Consider the following 20,748-nt stretch of genomic DNA (forward strand, 5'->3'; position numbering starts at 1 on the left):
AGGATTTTGAAACACCAGTGTAAGTCTAATACCCCACCAAACACATTTCTTTGTAGTGAAATGGATTATTGGCATGAGTCATACTGAATCAGGTCCAGGTTCAGGTCCGGACCTGGACCTGATCCTTTGGACCTGAACCGGACCTGGACCTGAATGTTCTGTACCGGTACCCAGCCCTAGTATGCACTGCGCGTACAAATCTTGCTTCTTGTCAGCTTGATAATTTAGTGGGCAAATTTTGACGATGATAAAGTTGATGATTTATTCCAACATATGAACAAACCTGATTGAAATATCTTTCGAAACCACGTTGATAACAACACCATGTTGGTTACAATATTGTTGAATACATTATATAATTGAATGAATAACTATTCAAATGATATATGATTGAATTGCTCAACAAGTGATCGTTTATAATAGATTGTGTCACAAAATGTATAATTGTGGATAGCTGCCTCGTACAGTGATAGAAGTTGTATAAAACAGTGCATTTTGGCCATGCAGTCGTCGGAAAGTCACAGACAAAGAAAGTTAACAGACAAACCACGTCAAACCGTATAAGTCACAATTAAACATATCAGAACAACTCTACATCCATCGATCAACGCACACATTATTATCGAAAGATAAAGTTTTACGACTGGCAAGTTCACTACAATCATGAACAACAACTTTACATATGTAGATTGTATATGTAACTCCTTGCAGTGAAAGAGCTATAGTCGTCCCAGAAAATCACAAGTACGAACGAATTCATCTGCACAATATAACAACTGTCATCACTGCGACAACAACTGAATGATCATAAAACAAATTACTGTGATTCACTGTGATAAAAAAAATTTAGCGTCGTTTGGCAGTGTGTGATGTAGACCTTTAATACACAGTTTCCTGTGTTAAGCACACCCAGTTGGCTATCAATCTCCCATAAGGAATGCCTTCAAGCCTCCACCAGGCATGGGGATACGGGGATCGTAGGATTTGTAAAAGAAATCGGGAAATTGGCCAAGGGAGTCAGTCCATGCTAAGGTTTTTTGTTCCCCCTGCGCGGCAGGCCATACCCTCTAGTAGTAAAACTCTCCCGGCAAATTATTCTCCCTATCACAGCCAGCGTAGTCAGTCTGGTAGAGACTACCTCATTTCCTCGCCCATTGTAAGGCTCCATTAGGCCACTCAAAGTCTTCCCAGGGGCACTACGGTAAAATCTCACCAGGGACACGTTGGCCCTGGTGCTGAAGAGCTGTCCTAAGTAGTCCCAAGCAACAATCATGATTCCAGCTTACTCAACACTCTACAACACTGTGAAGTCAATACAGGACAAGTCATGAACGGAGTCCTCGCTACTAGACGAGTCGTTGTCCGTTCTTGGTACCGGTTCTACCTGCGCTTGCACCGTGTACTTCCTTCCTTTCGGGTGTAGTGTCTTCGGTGCGTTACCCGCATGCGGTCGCCTGGCCAGGTTGTCTACCCGGAGTGTGGAGACGGACCCACTCGCCCTGTGGTAGTGGCACCGCCCACTGCTTCCCCCATCACCACTTCCGTCTTCTGACCAGCAGCCACGTGATCCATGGGGACCGATGTAGACATTCCCCTTTTAGAAAATGACAGGAGATCGGAACCATTAATAACATTCTACTGCACATTCTCTCTCTCACACTCTCTCTCTGTGTATGTGTGTGTGTGTGTGTGTGTGTGTGTGTGTGTGTGTGTGCGTGTGTATGTGTGCGTGCGTGCGTTCGTGTGTATGTGTGTGTGTGTGTTGTAGAAAAGCAGCATAACTCGAGAACGCATTGATGGATTGTCTTGATATATGTAGGTAGGTCTTAATGTGACCTTGAGACGATTAGATTTTAGTATCCCTAGTTTTCAATATCAATCAATAACATTCTTATTATTATCGCATGACAGCTTTATAAATTTAGTTATAAGTTGTTAGGAGATACGAAATGCAAAAGTGACTCGAGGACTAACATTGGTGTACTGTACACAGAAAATCTGTCCCTTCTGTTTGCGCAGCCGGTCCTTCCGTTGCTGCTCCAGGTAAGGGTTGCTTTTGCACAGACCCACCCTTCTGTACAGCCAGGGGCAACACGTCTGGAACAGGAACGTCCGGAACCTGAACAAACAAACAAACAAACAAATAAACAAACTGTTGTGTGTCGGTTCGAATAAAGTTCCTAAACGGGGAACATGCGGCTCCAGCGTCTTTTCTGAAGATGTGGCGTAAGTGTGAACGGTTGGCTTGAGGTCTCCTTCTCCATATACTCAAACAAACAAACAAACAAACAAACAATTAGATTCATGGCAAGGAAATCAATGAGTGCATTTTGAGTACATTATTTGAAGGTTGTAAATGAGTGAGACAGTGATATACGCATGCTAAGGCCTACGTCACATTTCCAAACCGGGCCCGGCCGGGCTGCTTTCGGAAAGGATATATATATAAAAGACACAAAACTACACAAGGCGTGAACATTATTTGTGTATATCTTTACGTATACATTTCTATTTTTCGTTTCCACAAAGTACAAACAGCCCGACCGGGCCCCGAGTTGGAAATGTGACGTTGGCCTTACTTTGGTTCAAGTGTCCTTACGTTCATGGGAATACCAGATCATACATGAAGTTTACATGAAGAATAGGAAGATGTACTTGTGTGCAATGACAAGAAAGAGTCAACAATTCTTCATAAGCACACTTCCAATACAAACTGTAGTTCTCATAATTACTTCTTGTGAGCGATGGCGTAGATAATGGGGTTGAAGACACATGACGACTTGGCGAACATTGTCGGATACGTGGCGGCCGCTAGGGGGATCTCCTCCACCAGGACTGACCAGAAGGATGAGACGGTGTAGGGAGTCCACGCCACCATGAACAGTATCACCATTAGGAAACACATCTGAGAAAAAAATCGTTTCCAATGAATTTATCATGATCATTTACAGTATAATGAAATATACCAAGTATACCATGCTACCTTGGTACTTTGTAAACCTGCTGGTAAGGCTGAATGTATAGCTGCTTGACATTGAGCTTGCCTATTTCTCATGTACGTTGGGAGGGACTTACACAACATTGTATATACAATTGGATAACTTATGAAACAAGAAAAATTTATCGTAATACTTTCACCATATACAACCACGCCTTTATGTACAGTGTACATAACTAAGTATCTAACCATAGTGGCCTTGGACTCCGACTGCATCCTGCTGCTGGTGAGAAAGTCCCGTCTCCCCCGGACTGCCGGCATGGCGTGTTGACCCCGCAGGTTCAGCTTCCGCAGCCGCCTCGCAACCTTGTAGTAGAAAAAGCCCAAGAGGAGCAGGTGGAGGAGGTAGCAGAAGAGACAGCTCCCAACCACGTACGACATCTCGGATGTGTTCTCTACTGTCCACTTGATGCTACAAGACGTACCTGAAGACAAGATATGTTCAACTTTGAAGAGGGCTGGAAAGGAATATTGATTTTAATAAAGTGGGTACAAATTTTCCCTGGGCTATTAAGACAAAAGGTTGTTTTAGTAAACTGTGTAATTACTAAAAGATATAGTCTTCAAGCAGACGTGTCAGCTGGATGAAAAAGATAAGAATTTGTCCGAATAGGGACAAAGAAGTTGCCATGGGATTCCAGTCTTTTGCAGTCTATTCGCGGGGCGGCCATTTCAATCCTAGGCCAGTTAACTCCTACTACACCTTTATTCCTAACTTGGCCAAAGTCCCTTATTACTATTCGGCCAGGCCGGAGTCTGGAAGAGAATGATAAGATATCCGGTAACTGCTCTTACCGAATAATTCGTAGGTGTAGCTGCTCCACCCTACCAATGGCGGTACCGTCCACAGCAGGCTGTAGACCCACACGCCGATCAGGGAGAACGCCGTCACGTGGTGGGTCAACCTGTAGGCTGGACAGGGACAAAAGTACGTACATACACGATGAAAAAATACATAGCACAGTAGCACTGTTGCAAGTACTGCTGCACCACCTGTCTTTGTAATTGTTATAGTAGAATATGATGAAAGCAAAAATATTCTATTGGAACGAAGACATACATATCAGATTATAGCCTGGAAGGAAGAGCAACGATGTCAGAAGCAATTAAATGGTATGTGGTCAATTCAATTTGCCGCAAAGGCCTGCGGGGGTCCAGTTGTTTACTTCTTTCGAAGGGTTTGGTCATCTTGAAATCAGCTCTGTCAGTCATAAATTTATGAGCAGCAAATTTAGATATTTCAATTCCAATAGGATATGTGCCTTTAAAATTGTATCAAATTTCAACTCATTCAATTAAAAGATGAGCCTGTTATAAAGCCATTGCATTATTTTTTACTCGCCCTCGTACTAGCACACCATACTAGCCTGTTGTGGCCGAGCTATGTTCTGGATATCTACCTATGTTCACCGTATGTGATCATGACAACATTGATTCATTGGTTCGTTAACACTAACGACGGCAACAGAAGCACAATTTATGGATGTCTGCACTTCCCCGTGTGTTTTCCTGATTTGATCACACAATGGGCATCATCAATTGCTTATAATGTCTTTCTTCTTCCAGTGTATGCCCGCAATAATGACAATAACTATTATGACTTGCCGCCCGCGACACGAAGGATCGACATCGACAGTTGCACTGTCTTTGACTACCTCTAACGAGCGACGATTGCTTGTTTACACAATTTATATCTAACCATTTCAGGTGAAAAGTCAAGACTCATCACATATCTGGCCATGAATAAATGAAAAACAAAATTGTGCGTTTATCTTCAAAGACAACTCCAGCGCCTTTCATTACAACCATCGGAGTATCTAATTAAGAGAGCGAGAGCCTGCGCTATCAGTGACTGAAACAAGACACAATCACAGTTCAGTGACCTCATGCCTCCATGAAATTTTCTTCGAAAAAAGGAAGCAGAATCCTCTCGGCGAAGGTATTAAGAAAAGTACCAACACTCCCCAGCAAGTACAGATCAATAAGACGGCGCCCATATAATAATACATCTGTTATCACGGAGGCCATTTATTCCTATTTACTCAAATAACATACTGGCTCCCTTGGAAATCAGCACTACACTGATTAAAACACTCTCCACATGAACCCAAGTTAAAGCACTTAAAGCAGAAGTATTCTCAATTCTTCACCTGCTGCGCTGTTGATAGACAGGGAACTAAACTTAACAAATTCACGTTCACAATCTTTTGTGCTTTGATTGATGAATAGGTAACAACCTTTTACCAAGGAGCTGATAAAAGCTCCTTGCTTTTACAAAACAGGGCAAGACTCCAGTTTGCGTTCCTTGTGAGTACTGTTGAATTACAGTTATCAAAGCGTGTACAATCATGATAGGGCTGAAATTTCATGGGAAGGTGACTTTCATCGTTTGTAAAGAACAACCATACCTTCACGTTATGCATAATGTTGTTTCAGCCTAAGAATAAAGGAAGCGATGTTTTCATTCCTAAACAAAATACAGAAGGTAGGTATGGTTCTTTTTTTCTTCTTTTGGATTTCGGCCGAGGTCATCAACTAGATACAATTTAGCAATTTTTAATAATTCTGTATGTTACAGAATTGTTGTAGAATTTAACAAGAGCAGTCTATAGAACGGAAAGGAAAGGAGTATTTACCATACTGCGGGTGGCAGAGAGAGATGTATCTGAACCCGGCTATGACGACCAGGGTGTTGAGACTGCTCATGGACAGTGTATAACACATGAAGGCGTACAGCTGGCACACAGTGTCGCCGAACAGCCAGTACCCAGCGTACCCGGACGCCGTGCAGAATGGGTAGCCAAATATGGAGATACCTGGAAAATGTATGAAAAAAAAGTAGAAGAATAAAACAAACAATCGCGACCATTGCGTGTCCAGGACACGAGGTATCAAAACCTGCAGCGGTACAATGGAACACTAAGCCTGGAGTCTGGCGTTGGTAACAAAAGTCAGCAGCATTAAGGTTAACAAGGCTGGTCTCCGGACTATGGAGAGCTGATAGGTACACAAGATTTAATCGTTTCTTCACTTAAGCAGCATACAAAGTATCACAAAGATTCACTTATAACATCTCGACTTGTGCCGACACACAGGCACACACATACACATGTATATACAAATGTACATATATAAAGACACAAACATGCAGCCCCGAAATCATAACCTTCTTGATAAAAGTAGTAAAGTATCTTGACTTAATTAGGAGCAAATCACCAGTTAAAATCCTTGCTTTGAAAATCTATCACGAAGTCTGGGAGAAGCCACTTCATAAACATGTCTAGAATGTCTAATTGAGTTGCGTAACATGGTCTTCCTGATTTTTGTGGGGTAATTTATTACTTGCCACACCCACCTAACGAGAGTATTGATGCCTGGCAAAACACCGAGCTAAAGCACGTGCACACACACACACGGTTGTCTACTCTCATAGAATTCATACACAATATCCAATCATGTAGCATGATGTAACCATGACATTGCCGGTCTGGATGTGATGACTTACCGATCAATTTAAAATTCCTAGAAGTGTTACCGTATAAATATTCAATCCTGCTATATTATATCAAAGAAATTTGTCGAAGTTCAACTCTCGTGTATTTCTAAAAAAATCTTTTGCACAAGCACTAGAATATTCTGAAATTCGGAGAAAAGACTGCCAACTGTGAAAAGTGCACTACCAGGATTGAGAAACTCCCACTCTCCCTTCCGTTTTTGTCACTCCTTTAAGTATCTTGCCGCAGGACATGCGGTCCAGTAGCTTCTATGAACCTATACTTTAACACGCACGTCATGGAGCGCGTCAATGACGTATATATCGCAGGGTGGGGCTGTCTAAGTGTGGGTTCACACGTGAGCACAACGAGAAGATGTTGACCATCCTGTTAGCGTAGCGCCTTCAAATACGTAGTTAAATTGTATCTTAATGCTTTTCTGCATATGTTTGCATCGGTGACCTGTACCTTGCCCGTCGAGGCATGAATGTACAATAAAGGCCTTTCATTCATTTATTCATTGTCGAGGCCGTTAGAGGTCCGTATGAAAGTCTGTTGCTACGCATCCTTCCGCCGAATATTTGGAATTTTTCGAAAAAAAAATGAATTGTACGCCACACGCATCTAGCGTCTCCATTCCATATGAGGTGTAGCCTGAGTATCATCCTCCGTATTCTTGCTGCGAATAACGGAATAGGTTATTTTGATTCAGTGCACATATTTGCTCATTTTACAGTCCCTTTGTATGACTTACAGTATTGACAGGTGTCCCAGTGTTTTCACGGAATAGGTTATTTTGATTCAGTTTGTTGATGTTAGATTATATTGGATTTGTTTCAACGACTATAAGGGATGGGTCATAGCTTTATTTCGAGACTTGAATACGTAATTACATGTATCTCTGCTTTGTGGCACAACTTTTCGGTTTGGATGGACAAAGTGTAGACGTTTTTGTTGATACTTTCCGTCAATACTTTTGGAACATGTTTCGTTAACTATTTAAGCCACCTTGTACGCATGAATGATAAAGGCACTCTCCATACTAAGCTTTGATTATTTGGCGAATGTATGTGTTTCGTGGAATTCTAGTTAATTTTGTTTCGAAAACTTCCCTTACAGTTTCGTGCATTGCCAACATTTGCCATCCGCTTTCGCGCCTTGCAAAACTAATGTGTGGAGACAGTTCCGTCTCAAGCCTCTCGGATGATATGTTTATAACATGACAAAAGATTCCCTGTGGAACCATTAACAGTCATCAAGGATTAGATGCTGCTCTTGAACCAAGTACGCAATCATCATTGTCCTGGGTTTGTATGGGGGGAGATTAACGTTCTTTGCCACAAAGCGACGAATATTAAGGTATACTCAGGAGGCGTTCTTACCAATTCTCAGGCATTGTACCTTTTGGCAGAAAACTTGAGTTTTCATACAAACTCCTTCGCTTTCATACAAAATGTCCTTCGAGAAGCCAATTACAGTCAGACAAGCAGAATACGCCCAGAATCAGTAACAGACGTTTTGTCAGGCCTTCCCCTTTGTGAAGAATGACAAGATTCCCTGCCAAACTTCGTGACTGTAAGAGAATATGAATACTGTCTACCTTGTTGCTTGATCTCAACATCTTTGACTTTGACTGTCAAAATCCACGTCAATTCTCAAGTAGTTCGTAACCACCATTTTTGTTATTGTTACTTGGTGGGTAGACTACTCTTTCTTCGCAGTCTGGGGCTGAATTAAGAGGAGCTTACAATAGGCAAGAGTCTGGAGCGGCTGCCGTTCCATGTGACCTCAATACGTATGTAGCAAGGGTGTGGAGAGGCAATAACACTGTAGGTTCTGAACCACTCAAACCGGGAAGGACCCCTAGGCCCTACTCTTTTCGATGAATGCGGTGGATTCATGAAGTTTAACGTGATCGAGTTCTGAATAGCAAACATCGTCCTCATCCTTTATTTCTTACGAAAGAAAAAACATACTAATGTACTGTCTGGCAGATTTCCCATCTCAAGGATAAGTGGCCATTAGTTAGCCCACGAGGCTCGCATTTTAAAGTGTCTAAAGGCGTCTAATTGACGGAGCTGGTATTCACCATACGTTGTATAATGTCGTGTTGTACATTTATGTTGGACATTTTCAAAAACGACTTCATGGTTATTTTCCACGGCAATGACTTATGAAAACTTATCCTTACGTAACGAGTCTCATGTGAATCTCTAGTTGAAGAGAAGAGAAAGACCTGCACCATAGGGATTCTGCCTTGTTCAACATCACACAGCACGTACATACAACACACAACCAATTAACGGGATTAAACGTGGAGGGGGACAATACATCGAGACCTTAATTGTGCAAGCAGACATGGGTTGTGAATATGCGAGCACACAACTGCTGGCGACAGACACGAGACAGAGGAGAACCCAGCTGTCGGCCCGTCTCAGGAAATCCTGAAACGTGGCGATAGTGGTGATGACTAAAACATGCTTACCGAGGTCGCTGACCGCCAGGTTTAGGATGAGGATGTTGTGCGGTTTGGAGCGGAATTTTTTCTGACGGATGTAAACAGCGATGACAGAGCCATTCCCCAGCGTGGCGATTGAACCTTTCATAGAAAGCACCGGAGAAAGAAATAATGTAAATTGAATATTTACCGATCATAGCTACATTGAGTTTGTCCGTAATTCAATTTCTGTGGTTTAAATGCAATTTTCCGATACATGTGTAGTCACGTCTTTGCAACCAATTTCTCTGGTAAACATACAGTTCTGTGGGGTAATCTGTGGCTTGTGACCTTCAACCCGTCAAAAGCAAGTCTTTCCTTTTATCGCATGAGATCTGACGAGAATCTTCCACCGGTGCAAATGAGGGGGGGGGGGGCTACTTATAGACAACCGATGCTTCTAACAAAACCACTTACGAAATATTTCTGGGAGTGACCCGTTCGCCACATTACAACCCCTCTCACAAAGGCGTAATGTAGCATGTCTGACGCGAAGCCATCACCCTTCCTTTTTCCACTTCTCAAGAGGAAGTTTCACGCTGAAAGCCTCTTGCCCAAAACTAACACAACCGGAAAGGAATGGTGACAGACTGACAGGCGTTTCTAGCTAAATCACGATAGATTCAGCACCAAGGACAAACCTACTGCAGGGTTCCGGAGTCAGTAGCCTGTGTTTACACAATGGGCTTAATGACCCTTCCTAAGTGGTGGCAACTGTAAGGCCGGCCACTAGGAGGGCGATTTTAGTCAGTTTACGGACTCAGGGACTATCGCCAGGTGTGCAATGGTGTCCAATTGAAAGCAAAATCAAAGACCTTATTTTAAAGAGGTTTATTGTGCCATAACATCACTGACCAATACATTAGTCTATTGCAAACTACCAGGGTTTAGTCTACAGCTGATTGCCATATGCATGTCGTCTACACGGGTGCTGGGGGCTGGGCTAAGTCACTGTAGTCACAGTATACTCGAAAAGCAATAGATAAAGGCTTGAAGTTTGGTTGTACATAACACTTCACAAGTCAGATTGAACGGAAATAACATAAAGCAATTACCACATTGACCCAGTAACCCCGGCCTGATATACAAACACTGGCTGCCTGTGCAATCAATTCTGGTATTCTGGTATTCTCAGACTGCAAAGAAGGCAGCACGATCGCAAGCTGTCACACAACTGTCTATAGAACGCTACTTGAGTCGTGGAGGAGGCACTTGATATTAACAGGTACAGTACAATCAAGAAATATTTTCATGAGTTATGGTGCTAATATCTGCTGTAATATAACTGGAAACCGAAGACCCTTATTTTGTGCAATGATGATAACATCAATTCGTAATAGTTTTTCTCAACGATGTTGACATCCCCTACCCAGACAATGGTACAGATCAAGATTGTGTATGAAAGCCAAAAAGGGAGCATTTCTTCACTCCATTCATATACCTAATAATACTGAGAAATCCTGTCAATATGTTGAATTTCAAAACATTTTGTTGATCTTTCTTACATCATAACTGATGTTGTAGAAAAGATGTTATGAGTTCTATAGCCTCGCTACAATTTTCTGGGTCATTTTGCTTTGACTACGTTTTATTGAAAACTAGTGGAGAAACCTCCATAGCATTTTTCAAACAGACCTGACAAGTAAGTAATATGCTCATGACTTTCTATACCCTCTGTGCCTTTGTGACTGACAGCAGATATTCTAAGAATCGCCATGGCTTTTACTTAGTCTAGGTGGTCTAAAGGGTCAATTGAGCCTTCAAACTCCTTTCAGGGGTCAATTGAGCTTTCAAGCAGGAAGTATCAAAACTAGTTTAAGGTACCAGAGCACATCCTGTCCCTTTTAAGCTGCGGTGTTGCGGCGAAAGGCAGATCCTCCGAGTGTTTGTGTGGCCTATAGAAAGTCTATCGGGAAGCTAATGTACATTACAAGATCCATTTTTAGGACCACTTGGTTCACTTTGCATAGGCCAAGGAAACTCTGCGGGAGAATGGGTTATACAGAGGTTTGTACCAGACTAACTACGATGGCTTTGGGGAGAATAATTTTCCAGGCAGAGTTAATAAGCTACCATAGGGTAACAGTTGCCAGCGCAGGGGGGAATGTTACCCTTCCCGCCGTCTGATCAATTATTCTCCCGGTATTTTTCTTCAATTCCACTATCCATACCACCGTAGGAAGGACTGGTGGGGCACAGCTGGTCAGGGCCGAAACAAAAACTGAAAACGAAAACAGAGAACGTTAAGTTCCTACTGATTCTGTATCTGTATCGATACCTGTATCCATATAGCCGGTATAACCGCCCTTCGGCATAACACACCAGCTTCGCAGGCACGCGGCGCGGCAGCAGCTGGTTATATTTCACAGAAGGACCTGTCACACCTATCTTTTGCACATCTATGATTGGAACCAGAAGCTAAACTGTGAAGCTGTAACCAGTTGAGTCACAGGGTCATCCTTGCCCGTGACGACTTAGACAGTTCATGGTTATTTGGAAATACTGCTTCATGTCAGAGTAGTGTATTCGGAAAGCTGCTGTGGAATATGTCCACATGACAAGTTTCGACAATGCTATCCTAGCACCAGAGTGTCGGGTTCACCTTCATTGCCTTACTATATATATATATATATTCGTTTGTTCGAAAAAAAAAAAAACTAAGAAAACCTATCTCTAAAGAGGATGTAGCTTATGATTTCCATAAAAATTCTCTCACTTCTTTTGTGATGACTCAGATATTAGCACTTCTCTGCTCGCAAGTAATGCCTGTGTCAAACCGTGGTTTGTCGGCGGTAGCATGTGAGTATCACCTCTTATTGCGGAAAGATTTCTGTATTTAAATTTTTATGGTAGAATGTCCTAATTGATGGACTTGCATTCGGAACGTTTGGGGAGTTTTAGTGCAATGATTAATGGCTTGGAGTCTTTGATGAGGCATCCAGGCTCCTGAAAACGAAGCAGCGCGCGGTAACTAAATGTATCGATGTCACCAAAAGAGTAACCGAATCTGTATGCAGGTAAACCGTAATCTGCTGTATGCGGGTAAACCAGGTAATAAGTATCACTGACTCAATGCCCCATGGCTCTCCTGTTATCTTGGCCTACAATTACGGGCTAACCTAACGCACCAAGGCAACTAATGAGCTCACGATAAGGACTGTAGTGCAATGATAAACACAAAGTTCTACAAGATCCTTTGCGACTTTTTTCTAGGCACTCCTTCATTTGATTTGTTATAAAAATTTATGTTTTTCCCGTTTCCGCTTACATAAACCCAGGCCACTTTGATCCAACTACATTTGATATGGTAGTGGTATATAGTCCCAGGTGATTATGATTAAGTCCACAAGTACCGACTTGAACGGGTTTTATCTGTCACATGCGTCCCATAGACTTAAGCTCCCCCACACAGAGAGGATAGGGCAAAGCAAATCTTAAGGTGCGTCGGAAAACAAGACAAGGGGGCGCCTTCATGTTTGCTTGGAGGCAGCGATTTATCCTTCATTTTGATGTGATACATTTATTGACCAAGCGTTATAGAGGTATCTTTTTACTTCCACGAATAAGATGGCTTCATCTCAAGCTGCTGTACGCTTCTTTGTGTTGTCGATTGAAGTTTTAAATACACAGCCTAATGTGTACACACATGTGTATTTAGGTCAAACGACTAGGTAAGATCTGTAAATAGGGCCTGACATTTTAGACCGCGAGCGTTCACTGTCTTCATCCATAAATAAACTGTGCACGAGTCATATAGGGCAGGTGGTAATATAGTATGAGGAACTGTCAGAACCAGCGTATAAACATTACATAACATTCCTTATCATCATGGAGAAGAGTCTTGTTAACGATCTTATTCAGTTGTTTGATTTTTGTGCAATGTATCTCCAGTTACCCAGTTACTCACACACACCTCATGTACAATTTGGTTCTATTGTAATGAACAATGTAATCCGCATCTAAGACTTTTGACAGACGTCAGCTTACATAATCAAAAACCATATGATTATGTCCAGTAGCACCAGTTTTAATACTTTACAATTAAACAATCCCCAGATTTACATGTACAATTTATAGTGACCGTCTTGTTTAATAAACCGTAGTACAGCTTATTCTCGCCTCTTATAATCTAAATCCAGTGGACGCAATATCATTTGCACATGGCGTACTACATATACGTGTAAATGTACTGTATGTCTGCCAGCCAATAAGGAGAATTTATTTCTTAAAATCTAAAATCAGGGTCAACATCTTAAAATCAGAGGGGCAAAGTGTGAGCACCAAAAACATCGCAACAGGTTTAGAGAAGAAGAAGCAGCTCAGCGAAGACTTTTTGATGAACTTACCTAGGATGGTCAGGTAGACGGCAGTCCCCAGGTAGCCGAGCGTTGTCAGAGGTTGAATGTGAGATTTATCCAGGAACTCCCCATCGTAGTGCCACAGGGACAGCGTGTCATTAGAACTGGAGCTGCCATCGCTGTTGTTGAACATTTTTGACACGTCCTGTTCGAGAAAATAAAGCGAGTATGTCATTAACAGCCCAAGCCTCTTACTAACCGTTACGCATCCCACATCATTAGTGGATGTGACGGACCGTGAAAGACGCTACATAGATGGAGCTGTGTTTTAATTGCCCTTTTCTGCGCCGCAACGAACGCTTTTAATCATATGAATAACCAGTAGGTGTTCGTTAACAGAAGACGTGAATATAGCACCTACGCATGTACAAGTTAGATGAACATTTTCAGATTAATATTACACAAGTTGCCATGGAAATTGTGACGTCAATCCTATGCGATAAGAAGAATGTTTACAGCCTACCTGCGGCTTAAGAATCAAATAGAAATGAGTTTCGTTTTCTAGTAGCTTTGACAACACTTACGTAGATCTCAATACAGATCCATGCAGCAGGAAGCGGCTATATGACACACAGCGTCAAGCGGACATTTCAGAACCTCAGTATCTTCCTGACAGTTCCTCTACAGGGCAGACTTTCAATAACGGTGATTCGTTGTTTGGTCTGAGCTAAAGTGTCGTACACGTGATACAGTAGTCGAAAATATGAATGCATGTATATATTTTCGAGTGGAAATGCCCCTGTGTAAAAATAAAAGGTGGAACAAGAGTTCGGAGGCCTCATCCCTACATGAAATATTTGAGCAATATATTGTACATTAAACAACGAAAACCTCGCCCTCCTTTTTCAGCACATGTTTCCAGTTCTGAACATGGCTTAATCACTGGAGATCCTGTGCTAAATGGTCGTCGCTTTCATCACTAGAAAAGCCGGCATCAGCAGTGGAAATAAAGCTCTAAGCCGGGAGCTTTTATTTGATCTTAGGCCCTAGTAACAAAATGTGGTGTTTGCGGTCTCGGTCCTGAAAATATTTTCGGCATCATATTTAGCGCGCCTGTCAGTTGTCTGACTCCAACTATCCTTTGTGTACGAAGACCGAGTTTTTCTTTACATACTAACGCCAGGCGTGCACATAATGGGACTGTGACTAAAAGTGTATTATTCCAGTTTTGTCTTAACAAAAATAGCCCCCAAATTGCCCCTTGTCATCTTTACTTGTTAAAAAATGATATTTTTTAATTAGATGAAAACAATTATCCTCTAACAGCTACAGATCATTTAGAAGATATCAAGTAGTGCAAACGTGAGTTTGTAGCTTTAATCATTATGCACATAAAACATAGATTCACTGCAGTGGAATGTACCAAAGTGCTATATTTTCTCATAGAAAAAATAATATCAGGGGCAATAAAACTGGATACATATATCCCCAAAACCATACATATATATCCCAAAAATCATATTTAGAATTCAAGGGTCTATCACAGCCTTTACCGTCAGCAAGTGTCTACGGCAGTCTTTACCATCAACAAGGGTCTACGACAGTCTTTACCGTCAACAAGTGTCTACGGCAGTCTTTACTGTCAACAAGGGTCTACGGCAGCCTTCACCGTCAACAAGGGTCTAAGGCAGTCTTCACCATCGACAAGGGTCTACGGCAGTCTTTACCGTCAACAAGGGTCTACGGCAGCCTTTACCGTCAACAAGGGTCTACCGTCAACAAGGGTCTACGGCAGTCTTTACTGTCAACAAGGGTCTACGGTAGTCTTCACCATCAACAAGGGTCTACGGCAGTCTTTACCGTCAACAAGGGTCTAAGGCAGTCTTTACCGTCAACAAGGGTCTAAGGCAGTCTTTACCGTTAACAAGGGTCTATCACAGCCTTTGCCGTCAACAAGGGTCTACGGCAGTCTTTACCGTCAGCAAGGGTCTATCACAGCCTTTACCGTCAACAAGGGTCTACGGCAGTCTTTACCGTCAACAAGGGTCTACGGCAGCATTTACCGTAGGGAAGGGGTTGGTGTCAGTGCCCGCCCCGCTGGAGATATCGCCCCCTCCCAAGGGGTGCCAAATAACTAGCGATTTCGCCCACCTCCCATATTGATTCTGCATATTTTTTTCTTTAGTTCTGATTTGTCAAAACCTGGGGTTGTCAACGAGCGAAACATTAAGAACGAAAGTTTTGCTTTGATGTACGATACCTCAATAGGAGACTACCAATATAACGGGGGCCGCCCTAAGATGCCCCCTGCCCTATTAAAGATGCCCGGATTTTTTGCTGATCTTATTATGCATAAGTACGCCGTGTTTGTTGCCACTGACTATGGTGATTAGAAAGGTAAATAAACCAAGTCCAAACAAACAGCTTTTTTTCTATTAAATTTTTTTGTACACATATTCACTTCCCTTTTTTTTGAAGACAGAATTTTCACAATAATGTTGGTAGCGCCGAATCACTGTGGTCACTTGTTACTAGGTATTGGTGGCTCGTGCCCATTATAAATAAACAACCAGTAAAAAAAGCCACACAACTGTCATACACATAAGAAATAAAGCTTCACAAAACACTACAAATATTGGTCTTCAAATGTTTGTTGAGTAGAAGACCGGCCATAGAAAAAAACAACATAAGCATCACCGCAGTTGTTTTCCGCAGAGAGCGTGGCCCCGCAGGTGGCAGACGAGCGAACGCCCAAAAGATTTGTTACTCTAACAAATGATTCGTACCGTCTATAAAAATGAAACTTCACAGAGTGATGTCGAATATGTTTTCCAATACATACACAGAGTTTTTTGTGTGATTTTGGCGTTGTCGTTTTTCGTAATGATTTTGTTAGTCGGGCCGCCGCATTCAGTGCATTTCGCCCATTTCCCATGAAAACACGACCTGGATTGTGAAAGATTTAGCCCTCCTTGCGGGAGACAAGAAGCACACACAATCACAATTCTACTGTCAAAAGAAAGCTCATCATAAAATTAGAATTTTTATTTATGCTTGTCTAAATTGGTCTCCAGCTTCCGAAGAGAGCAAATTCCAAAAGCGGGGCAAGTTAGGGCGCATTGTCTAATGCGGCTCAAAATCGGAATTTATATCCACGATAACGTCCTCGGTGTTTGCCAGTTGTAACGCGGAGGGTGAAGGGTCCATGAACAGTAAGGATGCCTTCCTTATTCAAATATGGTCTCTAGATGAATGTGTTAAAAATTCATTGATCAAATGACCACTCTTTGGCAACTAGTGATGGAGCGCCGTGAGTTCGAGCGCGTAAAAAAGTGGGCATCTTAGGGCGGCCCCCGTTATTCATCTTAGTTACTTTCATCTTTATTCATTGACTTCCTTGAGCTCGAGGAGCGTTTGCTTGAATATTTCCACAAGCTATGTGGATGATAAGCACTTGTTACATTTGTCTTGCTGGGTCTCCCTCGAGAGATAATGTGGATGATAAGCACTTGTTACATTTGTCTTGTCGGGTCTCCCTCGAGATAATGTGGATGATAAGTACTTGTTACACTTGTCTTGTCTGGTCTCCCTCGAGATAACAGAGACTTCTGAACATCATTAGCAAACACATACTTGTCTAGACGTCTAGACGCCTTTCCACACACAGACTTCTTCCTGAAGACTACGAAAACTTTTTGTGACCAAAGGCCTCGAGGCCTATTCTGAACAAAAACGGATGGCGAATGTTGAAATAACTGTTGGGAAACGGTGCCAACTCATTATAGAATTAAAGGTCTGCAATATGTTTTATTTTTAAAAATTTTTTTTCAGGCTTTATTCAACAAATCACAAAACATTACAAACTAGAGTTCGGGGACCTCATACCTCCATGAAATATTTATTGCTTTTTTGTGGATGGTATGTATATTTATAGTCGGTTGTATTTGAGAGTAATGGTTATATAATATAAATGTTATGGGAAAGTAGTGGTGTATTTATTTAATGACACAGAGGATGTCCATCTGATTAGTAATTATCAAAATGTGACACTTAATTGTGTAATGTGCGTTTAAGAGGTCGACGGCATATGGTAGCGTGGTGTTCCTTAAGCTTGATGTTTGGCATTTAAAATGTCTAAGGTTGTCAGCATTATTCAGAGGTTCGACTATGTGCCTCAGAGCTGTGTGGTGGGAGGAAGTTGGGAAACTCAGAAAGAAGAAGGGATGTGGCCAACTTTAGTCAGATGGTGATTTGATTTTCCACCAATATGTCATAACATCAGCTGTTCACACGGTACAAAAACGACATGCACACTTTCCTCTGACAGCCCTACACCAACTGTAAGATGAATACTTGGCGCCAACCCCGTCTGCTAAAAAACAAGTACCATTGGCTACGAAAGAGACAACTAACAACTGTCCCTTATCGTAACAAAATCAGAACATCTGTATCTCCCATAAAACTTCTGACACCCAACCCAGATGAGAGGACCTAATGGCATCTTAATCACCATGTCACTCAAATCAGCAGTACAGTACGTGAGACATCCATACCTGTTAAGCATTACCGCTAAATGTACCTCAACTTCTAACAATTATACATGTACTTACGCTTCACATCTCCATGATATCCTAAGCAGACATAAATAAAACTAATTATCATATTAAAAAACTCGGGGTTCCCCAAACAGCTGTCACCTCACCATCTGCTTGGAGCTAAGCCCATTCAAAGTCAAAGTTCCTTCCCGCGCCTGATGGCGCATAGGGCGGCGCCCATCTCCGTTTCAGTAGCCCTTGGGCCACACAACGCAATCACTACAGCAGGGGGCTAGTCCACTGGTAGTGGTGTGTGTTCAACTTCCATACTCTTTCCCGAATGCTGAGTGCTAAGCAGAGAAAGAAGCATGTACCATTTTTAAAGTCTTTGGTATGACTCGGCCGGGGTTTGAACTCACGACCTACCGAATGCAAGGCGAACACTCTACCCACTAGACCATTGCACCGGTACCTTTAAGTCCATTAACAAACACATAAAGCACGATGCCTGTACCAATATATCTCAAATATAGGGGTGATTTCTGATATTATTACATCAATTATAACGACAGATACGGCTCCCAAAATCTCATCGATTCGAGCTTTCATCACACCCCACCAACACAACAAGTATGAAACCAATCCATCCAGCCGTTCTTGAGTAATCATCTACACAGACAGAGACACATAACAGAAAATATAACCTCCATGCCATGATATTTCATGGAGGTAATCACAACAGTGCAATAAAAATATTAATCACAAGCGTGACAGGACAATTCTGTGCTGTTTCTGAACATCGCTAAGGTACAAAAAGCAGTCAGCTTTAAAGGATCTGTATATGTTACCAGTCTGATTTGCCTTACTTTGGTTTCTGCACCAGTTTTTGAATATGACATATTTTTCTATAGTAATCAATAAATTAATTGTGACTTAGGTATCGGATACTTTGAATGGATAATCTGTTTTATGACCTAGTATGATGGTTTTGAGATCTATTTTGACATTACATTTAAAACAATTGTGAGGTCTGCAATATGTTACCAGAAAGGACTGTGATATGATCATGTTGAGATAACGCTGGCGATGAACACGACATGACCTCAGTGAGTAGAATTTTGTTATGTCAGCGCACTAGGAGGACGGTCAATGTATCAAATATGTCAAAATGCAGACAGCCTACAATATACAGCATGAATAATCTTAGAAAAATGTTGAAAGTATAGATCGGAAAGTATAAACAAAATGTAAATCTATTGCACCTCATCCATGCAATAGCAGAGCATACTAAATGAAATGTGCCAAGAAGCAGAGGAACATCATTCAATTGTCGAAATAAATGACACTTTTCAACACTTAAAAGAAAGACGATTTAAGAACTCGACGAAACGTCACTCTGTGTCTAGCGACGAGAATGTGGCCCAACGTATGGGTGGATATTCTCGAATGCGTCGACAACTTGCAACCAATTACCCCACGCGTTAATACCTCATTACTATCATTTCTCAACATCTGGGTTCCACAGGGTCAAACACTGAGACCTCTGTCCTACCAGGCATAGCAAGAAGGGAATATTATAATTACAATCCCAAACCTTATATTCCGTCGGAAAAAGTCCAACATATTTGCCATATCATGACAGAACAGGTTCTTCTTGAGGGACGCAGGCAATGTGAAAAATATAGGCTTAAGGTTCTTCAGTCCTCAAGCTGATATCTTTTTATGTTTTCGTTTGGTTTCATTCGGAGGAAATCAAAAACATTGCCGGAGGAAGAGATGTAAAGCAACACCATACAAAAACACGCACCCATCCATCCTTCACTCAGGGACTTGGAGTCCTCAATTGCAAGCTAGTCTTGGCATTCTATACATTTCAACCCAGAAGAACCGCAAGCCTATATTTTCACGTACTGTTGGGTTTCATCCCGTGCAAATGTAAAATATTGCCAGGGAAGAAACGCTACGCAGGAAACGACTCTTGGATGGTACATTGCTTTTGAACGAAGGCGTGCATCGCGGTATGAAAATCTTCGGCGGACTAGGAGCTCCTTGCGGCCCCAAAAATTGTACCACGTTCCGGGCTTTTTGTACGCGTAACTCGTTAATCTATTTGCATGTATGAACGAAACGCCGGCGTTTTAGCCAGGAATTCTCGGTCCTGTAATATTTTGGTGTGACGTCGAATAATAGGAATAGCATGGTACGCGGCCTACACAAGAATTATTCACTCTGTTGTGCCATAAGGATAGCTTCGGCATGATTTCATCAATTGACATCTATAGATACGTAATTAAATATATGAATACACTTTCTAATACTATTAAGCTACATAAAGAAATAACATTCAAATGTAACAAAATGACTTGTGTCATGTAGCGAAGAGACTGTAGCGAACTGACGATGTTTACTTGAAGACAAATTGTATATTTCTCACTTACCGATCACACTGGGCGATAGGGCCTTTCTGCTACCTGCACCACCACTGCGACATCCTTGTTATGACTGAAAAAAGCCAGTCCACGCGAAATAGCGGCAATGTTATCTATATCATCCCCCCTCTGTGGCCGCGATGCCGGTCAAACCCTCTAGTAGCTATAGCAAAACTCCCCAGGCAAATTATTCTCTCTTTGACACTGAAAGCCAGTGCAGTCAGCCTGATAGAGCTAACACACTAAGGTATGAGGGGGATTAAAGTGTGACGTCAGGGAACTCACAGTGTAAGGGGTGCTCCAGATGATTATCAAGTGGGGTGTACATTCAACTATAAATTAGCAGCAGACGACATGCGGGTTGTATCCGTTATCTTTTCTCATCAATTGGGACGGCTTTAAAAAAAACTATGGAAATGCCTAAAAGTAGTTACTCAAGCAACTGGATATGGTTTTCGGAAACGGTCAGACGTTTCAACTGGATCCACCAGTTTTTA

The 20,748-nt window shown here is 42.0% G+C and overlaps 1 protein-coding gene across 1 annotated transcript; it reads right to left on the reverse strand.

Annotated features, from left to right (window-relative positions):
- Window positions 1-916: 916 nt before the first annotated feature.
- LOC118415226 (visual pigment-like receptor peropsin) lies at window positions 917-20,505 on the reverse strand. The gene is made up of 9 exons (XM_035819636.1): window positions 20,261-20,505; window positions 13,336-13,492; window positions 8,978-9,091; window positions 5,635-5,814; window positions 3,794-3,910; window positions 3,188-3,423; window positions 2,733-2,905; window positions 1,975-2,119; window positions 917-1,594 (listed from the first exon to the last, which is right to left on the reverse strand). The coding sequence occupies exons 2-9, from the start codon at window positions 13,478-13,480 to the stop codon at window positions 1,295-1,297; spliced, it is 1,410 nt and encodes a 469-aa protein (XP_035675529.1). The 5' UTR covers window positions 13,481-13,492; window positions 20,261-20,505; the 3' UTR covers window positions 917-1,294.
- Window positions 20,506-20,748: the final 243 nt, after the last annotated feature.

The sequence above is a fragment of the Branchiostoma floridae genome, chromosome 5 (assembly GCF_000003815.2).
Source record: "Branchiostoma floridae strain S238N-H82 chromosome 5, Bfl_VNyyK, whole genome shotgun sequence".
Classification (NCBI taxonomy): Eukaryota; Metazoa; Chordata; class Leptocardii; order Amphioxiformes; family Branchiostomatidae; genus Branchiostoma; species Branchiostoma floridae.

Excerpts from the sequence above, each read along its gene's own strand:
- LOC118415226 (XM_035819636.1), bottom strand. The coding sequence starts at position 13,480 with ATGTTCAACAACAGCGATGGCAGCTCCAGTTCTAATGACACGCTGTCC. Across the intron at positions 2,120-2,732 it reads TACGCCATCGCTCACAAGAA|GTTCCGGACGTTCCTGTTCC; the intron begins GTAATTATGAGA and ends TTGTTTGTTCAG. Across the intron at positions 1,595-1,974 it reads TCTGTGTACAGTACACCAAT|GGGAATGTCTACATCGGTCC; the intron begins GTTAGTCCTCGA and ends ATTTTCTAAAAG.